This window comes from Mustelus asterias, chromosome 8 (genome assembly GCF_964213995.1).
Source record: "Mustelus asterias chromosome 8, sMusAst1.hap1.1, whole genome shotgun sequence".
Lineage (NCBI taxonomy): Eukaryota > Metazoa > Chordata > Chondrichthyes > Carcharhiniformes > Triakidae > Mustelus > Mustelus asterias.
The window spans coordinates 114,973,703-114,988,087 of record NC_135808.1 but is presented as its reverse complement, the minus strand read 5'-3'; the positions used below and the strand labels follow the sequence as shown (position 1 = coordinate 114,988,087).

The window sequence follows — 14,385 nt, the reverse complement described above, 5'->3', positions numbered from 1 at the left end:
GTGAAAAAGACATAGATGTTCGGCGGGAGGATGATAGGGAGTGGGATAGCTTGATTTTGGTTTCAGATGAAGCTCGGCACAACATCGTGGGCCAAAGGGCCTGTTCTGTGCTGTACTGTTCTATGTTATATGGGACACTTGCCTTTATCGATCGAGGCAGATTACAAAAGCAGGGAAGTCATGTTGAAGTTGTATAGAACTTTGAGGCCACAACTACTCTGCACTGGAGGGGGTGCAGAAAAGATTCACCAGGATGCCGCCTGGGATGGAACATTTTAAGTTATAAAGAGAGATTGCATTGGCTTGGGTTGTTTGTGTTAGAGCAGAAAAGACTGACGGGTGACCTGATCAAGGTGTACATAATTATAAAGGACATGGACAGAGTGGGTAAGGAGCAGTTGTTCCCCTTATTTGAAGGGTCAGTCATGAGGGGATACGGGCTCAAGGTGAGGGGCAGGAGGTTTAGGGGGGATATGAGGAAAATCTTTTTATCCAGAGGGTGGTGACGGTCTAGAATGCGCTGCCTGGGAGGGTGGTAGAGGCGGGATGCTCCACATACTTTAAAAAGTGTCCGGATGAGCACTTAATACTCAGGGCTATGGCCTAGTGTGCTGGAAAATGGGATTGGGTGGGAGTTGAGGTGTTTCTAATGTGGCGGTGCAGACGCAATGGGCCGAAGGGCCTCTTCTGTGCTGTATGATTCTATAAATATGACTCCAGATCCACAGCCATGTGCTTGACTCTTAAATGTTCTCCGAAATGGGTAATAAATGCTGGCCCAGCCAGTGGTGCACAAATCCAGAGATTTGCGACCCTCAAACTATCCTCTTCTGTCTTTAATGAGTGATACCCCCAGTTCTGGATTCTCTGGCAAGAAGAAACCTCTTCTCATCAACCCTGTCAATACCCCCCCAGGATTTCAGTTGCCTCTTGCCCTTGTGGATACAAACCTAACCTTTCCTCGAATAGTCACATCCAAAGGAACAAGTTAGGGTTTCGGCAGCAAATGGGGTGAAGTCTGGAGATGTTAAAGGTAGTCGAGTGTAACTATAAAGCAAGGAAGGCCAAGATCGAATCAGTCATGGTCTTATTGGATGGCAGAGCAGGCTTCAGGGGCAAAATGGCTTGCTCCTATTTTGCTTTATGATTTGAGAATATTTTTGTGCTCTTTCAGAATGTTAATCCTGATCGTTTCCTTTCCTTTCCCTTCCCTTCCACAGTTTTTGATGTCTGGCTGGGCTACGGGATATACATTCCAGTGTGATCCAGTTGATTACTCAGACAGCTCCACGGCTCTTCGAGTAAGTGCTGAACCTTCCTTGTTGTTCGAATGTTCTTCAACTATTTCCTGGTCTCCAAGTCTGATTTGAAGAAAGTAATTGAATATTTCTCCTTGTCCCTGAAATCGCCTATATCCACCTCTCTGTAGCTTCGCCCCTTTCTCAACTCATCTGCTGCTGAAACTCTCCATTTATGCTAGATACAAATCTTTCAGCGTTGCTGACTGTTCTCCCATTCTACCCTCCACAAACTTGAGCCCAATCATAACTCTGGCTACGTTCTTTTTTTGTGCCTTGGGCTGTTGCATTTCATTAAAGGTGCTATGGCCAATCCACCTAACCGGCACATCTTTGGACTGAGAGAGGAAACCCATGCAGATACGGGGAGATCGTGCAAACTCCGCACAAACAGTGACCCAAGCTGGGAATCAAACCCGGGTCCCTGGCACTAAGGCAGCAGTGCTTGCCCCTGTGCCACCATGCTGCCAAATTTTCAAATATGTTGAAAGTATAATTCTTGTTGGGGTAGAGTTCCATTTGCCCTGTTGTCTCGCCCAAGATCTTGTGTTGCTTGCCAAGCTTGTACTTGATGGCCTGTTTTCTTGACATTGTGAATTTTCTTTTGCTATGTGTTTTCTCCTATCACATTCCTGTGCACACTGATCTACATTGGCTTCTGTTCAAGTAACAATGACTTCAAATCCCATGGCTTTGCCCCTCATATTTTCTGTGATCTCCACCTGTCCCATAACCCCATTATCGGAACTCCTCTAATTATGGCGCCTTGTAAATTTTCCAATATTAATTGCTCCACCACTGGTGATGGTGTCTTCAGTTGTCTAAGCCGAAACTCGAATTCCCTGCCTAATGCTGTTTCACTGCTTTTCTGCTTCACTTTTCTCGTCCCTTTAAGATGCTTTTGGTCACCTTGACCCAATCTGTTTATGTGGCTTTGTTATACCTTGTTTTATGATGCACCTTGGGCTGTTGCGTCACACTAAAGGTGCTGTATTGATGTGGGTTGATGATTAAAGTATAAATCACCGGGTAGAGTTTCATAGGTGCTAGTTATGTTGCCTCTCCCTCCCAAGATTGACCTTTTATTGTTGCTGATGGTCTGCTTCTTTGGAAGTTGTGATTTTATTTCTTTGTTCAACGAGTAAGTTGACCGATTTGTAGGGCTGAATTTTCAGGCTCCACCAAGGCTGGCGACTGACATGGACTGGGCCCTGAAGCCATTCACCATCCCACATAGTTGAGAGGCAAGTAAGCTTCAGAAGAGCCTTATTGATCAGGAATAAAGGAGGTGGACTGGGAATTTCCTGTTTTCTGTGATCCCTTCCAAATTATAGGTGGGGGAGGAGCACATATTGGGTAGTAGGGGGTGCCAGTACTCCAGGCAGACCATCCACCTTGCCTCGCTACCCCCACCTCCCTACAGTGGCCAGACCTGCTGAGTCCATTCAAAGCAGCTCATTTTTGAAGGACTTACAGATTTGGTGCCCCTCTGCTTCACAACCAGCTCTTGTAGCTAGGCAAGCTGCTGAGTGGCAGTCCCACGGGGGCTGCTGTTCTTCTGCCCTCGATTTGGCACTTTGTGAAGCATTTAAAAAAAATATTATTTTAATTTTAATCAGTTTTACAACTACAACCCCCACTCCTCCCCTCGCCAAACCCATTGAATTAATTTATTTCAATGCTGTCTCTATTCCATTAACTTTAGCTCCCTGGTTCAATGCCAGTTTTATTAATTTATGTTGACCAAATTTGTTCAGTGCCTAATTTAATTAGTTTTAACTCTGAACTGAGTAACAACTGAATAGAACAATGTAAAAGTAAAAATGTTTATTAGTCACAAGTAGGCTTGCATGAACTGCAAAATGAAGTTACTGTGAAAATCTTCCAGTCCACACACTCCGGCGCCTGTTCGGGTGCACTGAGGGAGAATTTAGCATGGCCAATGCACCTAACCAGCACATATTTCAGACTGTGGGAGGAAACCAGAGCACCCGGAGGAAACCCACGCAGACGGGGAGAATGTGCAAACTCCACACAGACAGTGACCCAAGCTGGGAATTGAACCCAAGTCCCTGGCGCTGTGAGGCAGCAGTGCTAACCACTGTGCTGCCTGAGGGATTACATGATTAACTTTATCCCTTTACTTTCAGCCAGTAGTGTTTATTTAATTAACTTTCATGGAATGGGGAAAATGTTAAATTTGTGCCCCATTACCATCTTGCTGTCCGTTAGTTGGCCTGATCCTGTGTGTCACCTTTGCTCCTCTATTCTGAGAGGTTCTGGGTCTGTGATTTACCTCCATTTTGCTGCCCATCGTTTATCTTTGTTACTGACTTTCCAATTGGTCACCTAGTTCACGAATTTTAAAGTGAATAGTTAAGGCCCCAATCTATGCATGTGGGACACCTAGAGCAAAGAAAATTACAGCACGGGTACAGGCCCTTCGGCCCTCCAAGCCTGCACCGACCATGTTGCCCTTCAGAACTAAAACACCCGCCCCTTCCGGGGACCCTCTATTCCCATTCTAGTGATGTATTTGTCAAGATGCCCCTTAAAAGTCACTGTCATATCTGCTTCCACTATCTCCCCCGGCAGCAAGTTCCAGGCACTCGCCACCCTCTGTGTTTTAAAAAAAAAACTTGCCTTGTACATCTCCTTTAAACCTTGTACCCTTGCAGCTGAAACCTATGCCCCCTAGTAATTGACTCTTCCACCCTGGGGGAAAAAGCTTCTGTCATCCATTCAGTCCATGCCCCTCGTAATCTTGTAGACCTCTTGTCACATCCCGGTTCATCTCCCCTTTCTGTCACTAGAGTTCCTTAAACTTCAATTTTAAATAAGTATCCAATGAGGCATTGAGTCTTGTGGAAGTTCATATGTACTTTTAAAAAATCTATAGATAGTCCCTTCCTGTATTTAAGTCCTCTCTCCAAAACAAAATCCGAATTAATTTTCCTACAACCACTTTATTTATTTTTTTGTTTTGACTCTTTTCTCCTGCATGCAATTTTTTGTTGTTTATTTTCTGTTTCTCTTACGGCTAATTGACATTTGCAATCCACAAATGATCAGGCAGGAAAGTGGAGATAAGGCCACAATTGGATTAGTCAAGCAGACCAGCTTCTCCTGCTCCTGCTTCTTATGATCTTATTTCTTATCTTATTTCCTGCTCTGTAATAACTGTAAATCTGTAACATCTTCCAGGTCTGATGAAGACCTCTGATCCCAAGTTTAAAATTTCCTGTTTGCCTCTCCTCATTCTCTAGATGCTGCTCTGACGTGCCTGTTGTAATATGCCTTTGAGATAGCAGCATGCCATCAATTTCTCTGCCTTTTAAAGGCATATTACAACAGTGCTGAGTGCAATCCTTAGCACTGTTTTGTTCTTTCAGATTTTCAGCACTTTAATGTTGTGCTGGCAACAACATTTTTTTTACATTAAATCATAGAATCACAGAAACCCTACAGTACAGAAAGAGGCCATTCGGCCCACCAAGTCTGCACCGACCACAATCCCACCCAGGCCCTACCCCCATATCCCTACATATTTTACCCTCTAATCTACGCATCCTAGGACACTAAGGGGCAATTTTAGCATGGCCAAACAACCTAACCCGCACATCTTTGGACTGTGGGAGGAAACTGGAGCACCCGGAGGAAACCCACGCAGACACGAGGAGAATGTGCAAACTCCACACAGACAGTGACCCAAGCCGGGAATCGAACCCAGGTCCCTGGAGCTGTGAAGCAGCAGTGCTAACCACTGTGCTACCGTGCCGACTTCAAATATATTTGACCCATTCAGCCTCAGTGATATTGAGAGAGGTGGCATATCTCTCAAATCACACTTGCTATGTAGGTATAATAATCAATTTAGGAATATCATCTTGTTTCGTGCTTTTGAGTGCAGGTAAATCCTGGTTGGATGTATTTTAGGAAGTTTCATTGGATCGCCTCGCACCAGATATGTCCAGGCACTTGCTATCGCACAACAAACTGGGAAGTGAAGAGCGTCTTTTGTTACCGACTGTTAATCAAACGGCCCTGTTCTTGATCGAGTATTTGAACAGCAGATCTTCTGGGGCTTGGGAGGTGGGGGCGGTGGGGGGGGGGGGGGGGGGAGTGGAATGTTTAGCAACAACGTTACTCCAATGACTAACTCTGGTTTGTGCTGCAGATTAATCTTTTGACCCCTGAAGACTCTAGTCAGCTGGTTCCAATTTCAAATGGCTGTGCTTTCTATGTACATACTCTAAATTTGGTGTTTTTTTGTTTTCTCCAGATGGTACGTGTGGCATGGCTGTTTTTATTTTCCAAATTTGTTGAACTGTTTGATACGGTGAGTATGACGATTCCCTCTGATCCAAGTACTGATCTCAATCGTACAAATTTCGGCCTTTTATCAGCGCTTGCTACAAATTGGTGTTATAATTCAGGTCAGAAACTCGAGTGTTCTATGAAGTCCACCCAGATAATTTTTGCACTCTTGAATTTGGCTAGGGTGAGAGATTTCACATGTATGATTCAACTGACCCACTAAGGATCTTTTATCAAACAAAGTTTATTCAGTATATAGTTATCACATATAGAAAGAAATTTAGCAATAACTTTTACCAATTACAAATATAAAAAAAACTTTGTGTAAACCTTAACAGCTAAATGCCGTTCCAACAAAACAAATCCCATAAACCAGAACCTTTGCCACAGGTTTAACACGTCAAAGATTACTGCTCACGTGATTCTGGAACTGAGTCCTTTGGTTGAATGCTGCAGCTCTCTGAGGCACACCCAGACAAGCTTGGAGTCAGAACAGCTTCCCAAAACACCAGGGAGAGAGACTCTAGGCAAGCCAACCACCAACAGCAGATTTTCTACTTCAGGAATGCTTAGGAACCTTGCTTCCAGTTAACAGCAGAATTTCCAAAACCAGAGAGAGCGAGAAACTCTTCTTTTCAGCTTGATGTCCACCCCCTTCTCAACTTCCCTGGGGAGGAACCACCGGATTTTGACTTGTCAGTCAATCTTCCCCCTCACAATGCAAGGTCATAAAAGACCCCAGAGTAAAAATAAAGAAAACCCCATTGAAGTAGCAATAAAAGGGTATCTAGCAGATGGCCTGGCAACAATGAGGGGAAAAAAAACCTGAAAAAGTCTGCTTACAACTGCAGAGAACATGATTTACAAAAAAACATTTCTTAAAGGTGCATTAATGTCACATTGGAAGCTCTTTGCTTTAATCCCATCACCCTGCCATTTAATATCTATCTTTTAGATGGCTCACTAATTACTTCCTCTACTCGTCACCTTTTATGGAATGCAATCCACGCCCTTTGCCTGGAAACATTCCCACATGATTGTGCTCATTTCCGTCAGTGCAAAAAAGTTTGCAGAATATTGTGCAATTTACATTCGGTGCAAAACTTTCTCTCACATTCTTTATTTAGAAAAACAAAAAATATGCTGAAAATATGCTGGCGCTCTATATCCTACTGGGAATATATGCTAATTGAAGGCCTGCAGGCAAGTACAAGGAGACTCCAAAAGTTTAACCTGACAGTTGCACAAAAAGACTAATAGGCACATGAAATCGTAGAATGGCTAGGTTATAACCATTTGGCCCGCGTCTATACCAGCTCTCTTTCCCTGTATCCCTGCAAGGTTTTTTGTTTCTCTTCAGGTGCTTATCCAATTCCCTCCCAGAAGCCACAATTGAATTTTCCTCAAACCTGCGCATCGGCACTGTTCCAGGCTGTGGATTTTTTTTAGATTGCTCATTACTCACCTCAGTCAAACTAGAAATAGTTCTGTGGGGGAATATACATTTTTCGGTAACTTGAATACTTTGGGTACTCAGTCGATTGCCAGTGGTTTTTTAAATTTAAACCCATTTTTAGCTTTATTAATTACACAGCCCATCTTGCTATACTCTAATCTTTTAAAAAGATTTGTAATTTTGAGGCACTACTCATGGTGCATGCTGTTTGGATAGGGAACAATGCATGGGAGCAATTTGCACTGATTTACTGTCAATCTAATCTCCGACTTAAAGTTCAGTTTAATGTCCTTTTTGATGGAGAAATATTTGGTAACTACTTTGTTTAATGAGTGCACATTAACATTGGTTGTTGAATTCTGCAGTAGGCTATTTGGTATAGCAGGATCATTTTGAAACCTTTTTTGTTTTTTGGGAGGGTAAGTGGGGGAGAGGGGGAGGACGATGAGAGAAGAAAGATGGAAGGGATGGTCTGGGCCTTTAGCAACTTGGAGAAGGTCCCATACTTGGGGTTGTGAGCCATGGCCAATGGTGGAACCAGTGAATTTTCGGTGGTGATTATGGAAGAGCTAGAACCTAGCTGCTTGCAGGCAAGGGGACGTGTGTTCTTTTTAAGCACACTGTGGAAGGCATTGGAAACCATTTTGTATTCTTTTCCCTAATCACTTGCTCTTTGCTCACCTAAGATGGAAAATGAGAGGCTGTACGAGCAATTGAAGACTCGTCCAATCTAAATTTCTTCTTGCCATCAGACAGCACCCCATCAGTGCCAACTATTCTCTTCAAAACCCTGTATAATTAGATTGGAGATTGGTGGATAAATCTCTGCACTCCCATTCTGTGATCATAGGACCTGGGAACATCTTGCCACAATGTGTTGAAGATCAAATGGGGGTTAGACATTGTGAATATAGTGCAAATTCTGTATTAAGTAATCATTGTTGTAGAAAATAGGCAGAAGGTACAAAGTTTTTTTTTATATACTGAAGGGTGAGACCAATAATGAATCCAAGCAAATCCATGTTTTATTAATCTAAAAATTACATTTGAGACAGAACAGAATAATTATCATTGCTTCTTTCTGTTCAAGACAGCTGATCTATTCTCTTCCTGTCATTTTGTTGTCTTAGGTTTTCTTTGTCTTGCGGAAGAAAAACAGTCAGATTACCTTCCTTCACATCTTCCATCACTCCATCATGCCTTGGACCTGGTGGTGGGGAGTCAAGTTTGGACCAGGTACAGAGATTGTATTTTTACTGGGTTTCACTTCCACCTTTCCTGGAAAATTAAGGTTATCCAAAACGCTACACACCTGTATCCTAATTTGCACTGTTTACCTGCTGACCTACAATGATCACAGTTGAGCAATGTTTTTATTTATATATATTTTTAAAATTTCATCCCTATTTTCAAATCTCCATGTCTTCTCTGCCCCCATGGTGGCACAGTGGTTAGCACTGCTGCCTCTCAGTGCCAGGGACCTGGGTTTGATTCCCAGCTTGGGCCACTGTCTGTGCGGAGTCTGCGTGTTTTCCCCCCTCCTCCTCCTCCCCCCTCCCCCCGGTGTCTGTGTGGGGTTTCCTCCCACAGTCTGAAAGACATGCGGTTAGGTGCATTTGCCATGCTAAATTCTCCCTCTGTACCTGAACATGTGCCGCAGTGTGGTCACTCGGAGATTTTCACAGTAACTTCATGCAGTGTTAATGTAAGCCTACCTGTGACAATAAATAAACTTTAAACAAACTCCAAACCTGCAACCCTCAATCATCACTACTCCAATTCTGGCCTCTTGCACTTCAACCTCTGTCCCTCTTTCCGTTTTAAGGCAATCTTCATCAAAATCTACATCTTTAAGCAATTGTTTGATCATCTACCCTGATATTGCCTTTGTGGCTAGGTACCAAATGTTGTTCTATAAAAGTGCCTTAGAATGTTTTATTATGTTCAAAGGTGCTATTTAATTTGTTATATTTATTTGACTTGGATGAATAGCAATATTAGATGAAAAGGATTTGTTCTTGATGGCCAATGTTTTTGTTTTTTGCAGGTGGTATGGGATCCTTCCATGCCATGGTGAACTCGATCGTCCATGTCATCATGTACTTCTATTATGGGCTGTCTGCAGCTGGTCCAGCTTTTCAGAAGTACCTCTGGTGGAAAAAGTATATGACAGCAATCCAACTGGTCAGTGTGACTGTTTTGGTATTTGAATGTTTGAGAAGGGGGTGAGATGTGGTATCCCTTCCTTACCTTGTTCTTTATTCTGACATGAGGGAGGTGGTCTTTTTGGTTTATTTTTAGGTAGTGGGGAAAGTATATTTTTTATTCATTTGTGGGACCTGGGTGTCACTGGCTAGCCAGCATTCATTGTCCATCCCTAGTTGCCTGAGGGCAGTTGAGTCAACCACATTACTGTTGCTCTGGAGTCACATGTAGGCCAGACCAGCTAAGGATGGCAGATTTCCTTCCTTAAAGGACATTAGTGAACCAAATGGGTCTTTCCAATAATTGACCATGTTTTAAAGTTTATTCATTAGTGTCACAGGTAGGCTTACATTAACATTGCAATGAAGTTATTGTGAAAATCCCCTAGTCGCCACACTCCAGCGCCTTTTCGGGTATACTGAGGGAGCATTTAGCATGGCCAATTTACCTAGCCAGCATGTCCTTCAGAGTGTAGGAGGAAATCGGAGCACCCGGAGGAAACCCAGACACTGGGAGGATGAGTCGGACAGTGACCCAAGCCGGGAATCAAACCCAGGTTTCTGGCGCTGTGAGGCAGCAGTGCATGGTCATCAGTAGATTCTTCCAGATATTTTTATTAAAATCAAATTCTGCCATGGTGGGATTCTAACCCAGGTCCCGAGAACATTAGCTGAGTTTCTGGATTAATAGTCCAGCGATTATACCACTGGGCCATCACCTTGCAAACATGTAACTCAACAATCTAGTTTGGAGTAAGAAGAGGGTGTTTGTGTTGGTTCACAGATTCTTTTGTGATTGAGTCAGTAATAAAGGTCCGTTCAGTGAACATGTTCTGAAAATGCAATAATGAGGGGGAAAAAAAGTTTGGTTTTATGCAAGACCTTTTCATACAAACTTATAAATTAGGAGCATAAGTCGACCTTTTGGCTCCTCGAGCCTGCTCTGCCGTTTAATAAGATCATGGCTGCTCTGATTATGTTTCCAACTCCACTTGCTGCCTACTGCCGATACCCTTTGAATAGTTTTAAAGCCATTAACAAGTGTGTCAACAACCTTGCCTCCACTGCTCTCTGCTGAAGAGTTCCAAAACCTCACCCTCTAAGAGAAAAGTCTCCCATCCCCATTTCAAATGGGAGGTCCCTTGTTTTTAAACAGTCCCCCAGTTCTAGTCTCATCACAAGGAGCAACCTCCTTTCAGCATCCATCCTGTTAAATCCCCTCAGGATCTTGTATGTTTCAATAAGATCACCCCTCATTTTTCTGAACTTCACTGAATACAGGCCCAGCCTGGTTAACCTTGGCTCATATAACTACCCTCCCATCCCAGGTCCCTGAACTGCTTCAAATGCATTTATCCTTCTTAAATAAGGAGACTAGAATGGTGTGCAGTACTCCTGATGTGGTCTCACCAGTACCCTGTATATCTCTAATTTTATATTCCATTCCCCTTGCAATAAATGACAACATTCCATTGGCCTTCCTAATCACTTGCTATACTTGCATGCTAACTTCTTGTGATTCATGTCCCAGGACACTCTGATTCCTCAATCTCTCTAATTAAATAATATGATGCTTTTCTGTTCTTCCATCCAAGTTCATGTTTTCATGGCTTCTGGACAGTCAGTGAACTCTTAAGTATAGTCACTGTTGTAATTGCAGGAATGTCAATCAATTGGCACACAAGGTGCCCCAACCTATGAAATAATGAACAAATTCTGTTAGTGATGTTGGATAGAATCATAGGATGGCACAACATAAGAGGGAAAACTGTCCAATTAGTCCCACAGCCTTTTCCCTTTTTAATTTTACTATTGAATATGCTTCTACCGTCCTTGTCAATGCAGTCTAGAACATAATTCACTCTCATGGCAATTTCCCTCTGGTTGCTGAACCATCTGTCACTACAGGGAGAACGTGCAGACTCCACACAGACAGTGACCCAAGCCGGGAATAGACCTGAGTTCAATTCCTGGCTTGGGTCACTGCCTTGTGCCAAGTCTGCACGTTCTCCCCATGTTTGCATGGGTTTCTTTCCACAGTCTGGTGAGGTGCATTGGCCATGCTAAATTCTCCCTCAGTGTACCCGAAAAGACGCCGGAGTTTGGCGACTAGGAGATTTTCACAGCAAGTTCATTGGCGTGTTAATGTAAGCCTACTTGTGACACTAATAAATAAACTTATGATTTTGAATGCCTCCAGATGGAGGCATAAACATTGGCCAGAACACTGTGACTGCCCCTGCCATTGGAACATCATGGGATCTTTTTTACATCCAGTTTGAGAGGCATGTTTACACTCTCATTTGAGGCTGGATTATTGCCCAAGTGACAATTTGGGATTGGATGGTAATCTCAAGACTAGAATCTATTGATGCATCTTTTGTACTTGGAAAATGATGATTATCAAGAGGCATGTCCCTTGGGAGTCATACTGTTTATAATCTGCTCCCTTTGCAATGTTCTCTGAATGGCGGTGCATTACCTGTGGCTATGATTTTTGTAAAGGATTTTTCTTTTTTTTTTCAGGTCCAGTTTGTTGTTGTCTCGCTGCATGTCACCCAGTACTACTTCATGGATCACTGCGATTACCAGTTTCCCATCTTCATCCATCTTGTGTGGATGTATGGAACATTCTTCTTTGTCCTTTTCTCCAATTTCTGGTACCAGGCCTACACAAAGGGCAGGAGGCTGCCCAAGGTCCGAGACGAGAAGCGGAAAGCAGCCATGAAGAATGGAAAGCCAGCAGCAGAGAATGGCGGGCATTTGTTGGAAAATGGGGAGGTGATGAATGGCAAAGTGAAGACAAATTAACAAGAAAATAACTTTTTAAAAATAAAACCAATTATTGTATTTTTGTTGTTTGGAAAAGTTTTCAGGAGGGAGGGGAGTGCAGCGATTTATCTGGTTTTGAACTTGACTTAAGAATTTCATGCAGTCGATTAATCACCTCTGGCGCCCAGTTGAAATTCAACCTGGGAAAAAGCTGTTGACTAAATGTTTTTAAGGATCCTGTGTAATTAACAAAGATGGGTTTATGGTTAATCAAGTCTGGTTTTTGTTTGGAATCCTTGCACTTCTTCTCTAATTGACATTGGTTACAAGGATAAAGCAGATTGCGTTGACGTGGAAAAGGTGGACCCCCGTGTCTCTGACTTGAGAGAAGACCTGCTCGACATTAGTCTGCCTCGGCTTAATCAGCGGACATCCTGAGGGAGTTGAATACGTGCAATTTTCCGGTCTCTGCTATCCACCGCCAGTGTTGCATTTTAATAATACCCCCAGATCTGCAAAGAACTAAAGTGTAACGGTGTTGCCTTTTAACCCTTCCTCCGAAAACCTGCAAACCATTAAACCCGTAATGCTGTCTTTTCCAGCCACCCGTCATTGAGCAGTTGAAGGCCATTGTAAAATTTCCTTCAAAATGGACCACCTGGTTGGGTCTGTCTTTAGTAATTTATAATATCTAGTTACAAACTCTTGTCACTATAAAAATGTAACATTATACTAATATAACTACTAGACATTTTTAGGTATTTTTATTTGCTTGATTCTAGCAAAGCTACTGTATATTTTGGGAACGAAGGAAACCACAATATTTTTTAAAAAAAGCTGCTAGGTGGGACAGTGTTAATGTGGTCCATACAGCAGGGAAATAATTTTTTATTAATGTTTTGTGGTGGGCAAGTAGAGTCAGCTTGAAACTTTCAGTACTTGCTAAATACCCTGTAGGCAATGAATCCCATGAGTAACCCTTGTCCTCTTGATCTGTCTTTACTGGGGACTGAATAACAAGCCAGTCGAGGGGGTAGTACTCAACACCCCCCTCCCCCACCCTCTTGAGTTCTAATTGGTCCCTGGAGAGTGTGATCTACTGAAATGGATACTGTGGATGTAGTCAGAATTGGCTAATCCAGGTATAGTGGAGTAGTAACCTCCAATCTACACACTGGGAGGGGGAAAAACCCGAACTGTTTGCGTATGGGAGCTTGGAGTATATCTACTCCTTCTCGCCCTCATCTGAAGAGACTTTCCCTGTCCTGCAATTCCAATCTAACAGCCGCAGGATTAAAAGGACCCATGTTGATGCTGTGTGCAACATACGGTTTCTCTTCAGTAGGTGCCAGCTGTATATGGAGATGAGCATCATGTGGAGCAGCCCCAGGGCATAAGCTGTCAAGAGCACTCCTCTTTTAGGAGCGATACAGAAATACTGTACATGGAAAGCAGTGCAGCTATATCTTTAGTTCTTTGCAAATCTTTCTGGTTTCAGTGAAAACAGATCCCCATGAGTAAAAAAAAAAACAGTGAAGGAAGATCTCTGGGATTATGATATCACAGGAGCAAGTTCCAATAGGAATTCTCTGACTCTGAAATAAATTCAATTTCAAAACTCAAACGTTTGGTCTGATTTTCTTGGTGCTTGTTATGACTTGTCGCTTTATTTTCTCTTGTATGGATTACAAATCGCAAAGAAGAGACTTGTTCTTTGGCTCTTCAAACTAAAGCCCCTAAGTGATCTCATCTGTTGCCACTGGGATTTTGCTTCTAATTTACTTTGTTTAAGGTGTATATCCATGATGTGGAGATGCCGGCTTTGGACTGGGGTAAGTACAGTAAGAAGTGTCACAACACCAGGTTAAAGTCCAACAGGTTTATTTGGTAGCACAAGCTTGTGCTACCAAATAAACCTGTTGGACTTTAACCTGGTATTGTGACACTTCTTAAGGTGTATATCTCCAGAACATGAGCTGTTGTGTGCTTGATGCTTGTTTTCCTTCCAATTTAGTGGTTTCATTAAATCCCTTGTGAAAGACTTTTTTTTATTTTCATAATTCATATTTCTGCTTCCGCTAGAATTTTTTCCTTTTCCTTCTGGACCTCGGGATCAGTTAAACACACAATGAAACTCCTTTTACAGCCTCAAAGGGCTGTCTTCATGTGATGAGGATAGGCTTTGAGTGGGCGTATTCGGTAGTGAAGCATGAGGGATAAACAAAGCCTTATTCTGGGTCGTTTCCTCCAGACTAGTGTTTGAAAGCAGGATTTGTACATCTTTGCCATTGGGGTCTTTTTTCCCTCTGATGCGGAGTGGCAGTATTTCCCTACCAGA

At 42.8% G+C, this 14,385-nt stretch overlaps 1 protein-coding gene across 3 annotated transcripts in view; it reads left to right on the top strand.

The window, feature by feature from the left end:
• LOC144497465 (very long chain fatty acid elongase 1-like) overlaps positions 1–13,663 on the top strand; it is a 71,273-nt gene extending 57,610 nt beyond the window's left edge. For all 3 annotated transcript variants that reach the window (XM_078218780.1, XM_078218779.1, XM_078218781.1), the window contains exons 5-9: positions 1,221–1,301; positions 5,581–5,637; positions 8,202–8,307; positions 9,119–9,255; positions 11,802–13,663. In XM_078218780.1, coding sequence (XP_078074906.1) covers positions 1,221–1,301; positions 5,581–5,637; positions 8,202–8,307; positions 9,119–9,255; positions 11,802–12,086 — 666 coding nt within the window. In that variant the 3' untranslated portion in view covers positions 12,087–13,663. The remainder of the gene's footprint in view (positions 1–1,220; positions 1,302–5,580; positions 5,638–8,201; positions 8,308–9,118; positions 9,256–11,801) is intronic.
• Positions 13,664–14,385: the final 722 nt, after the last annotated feature.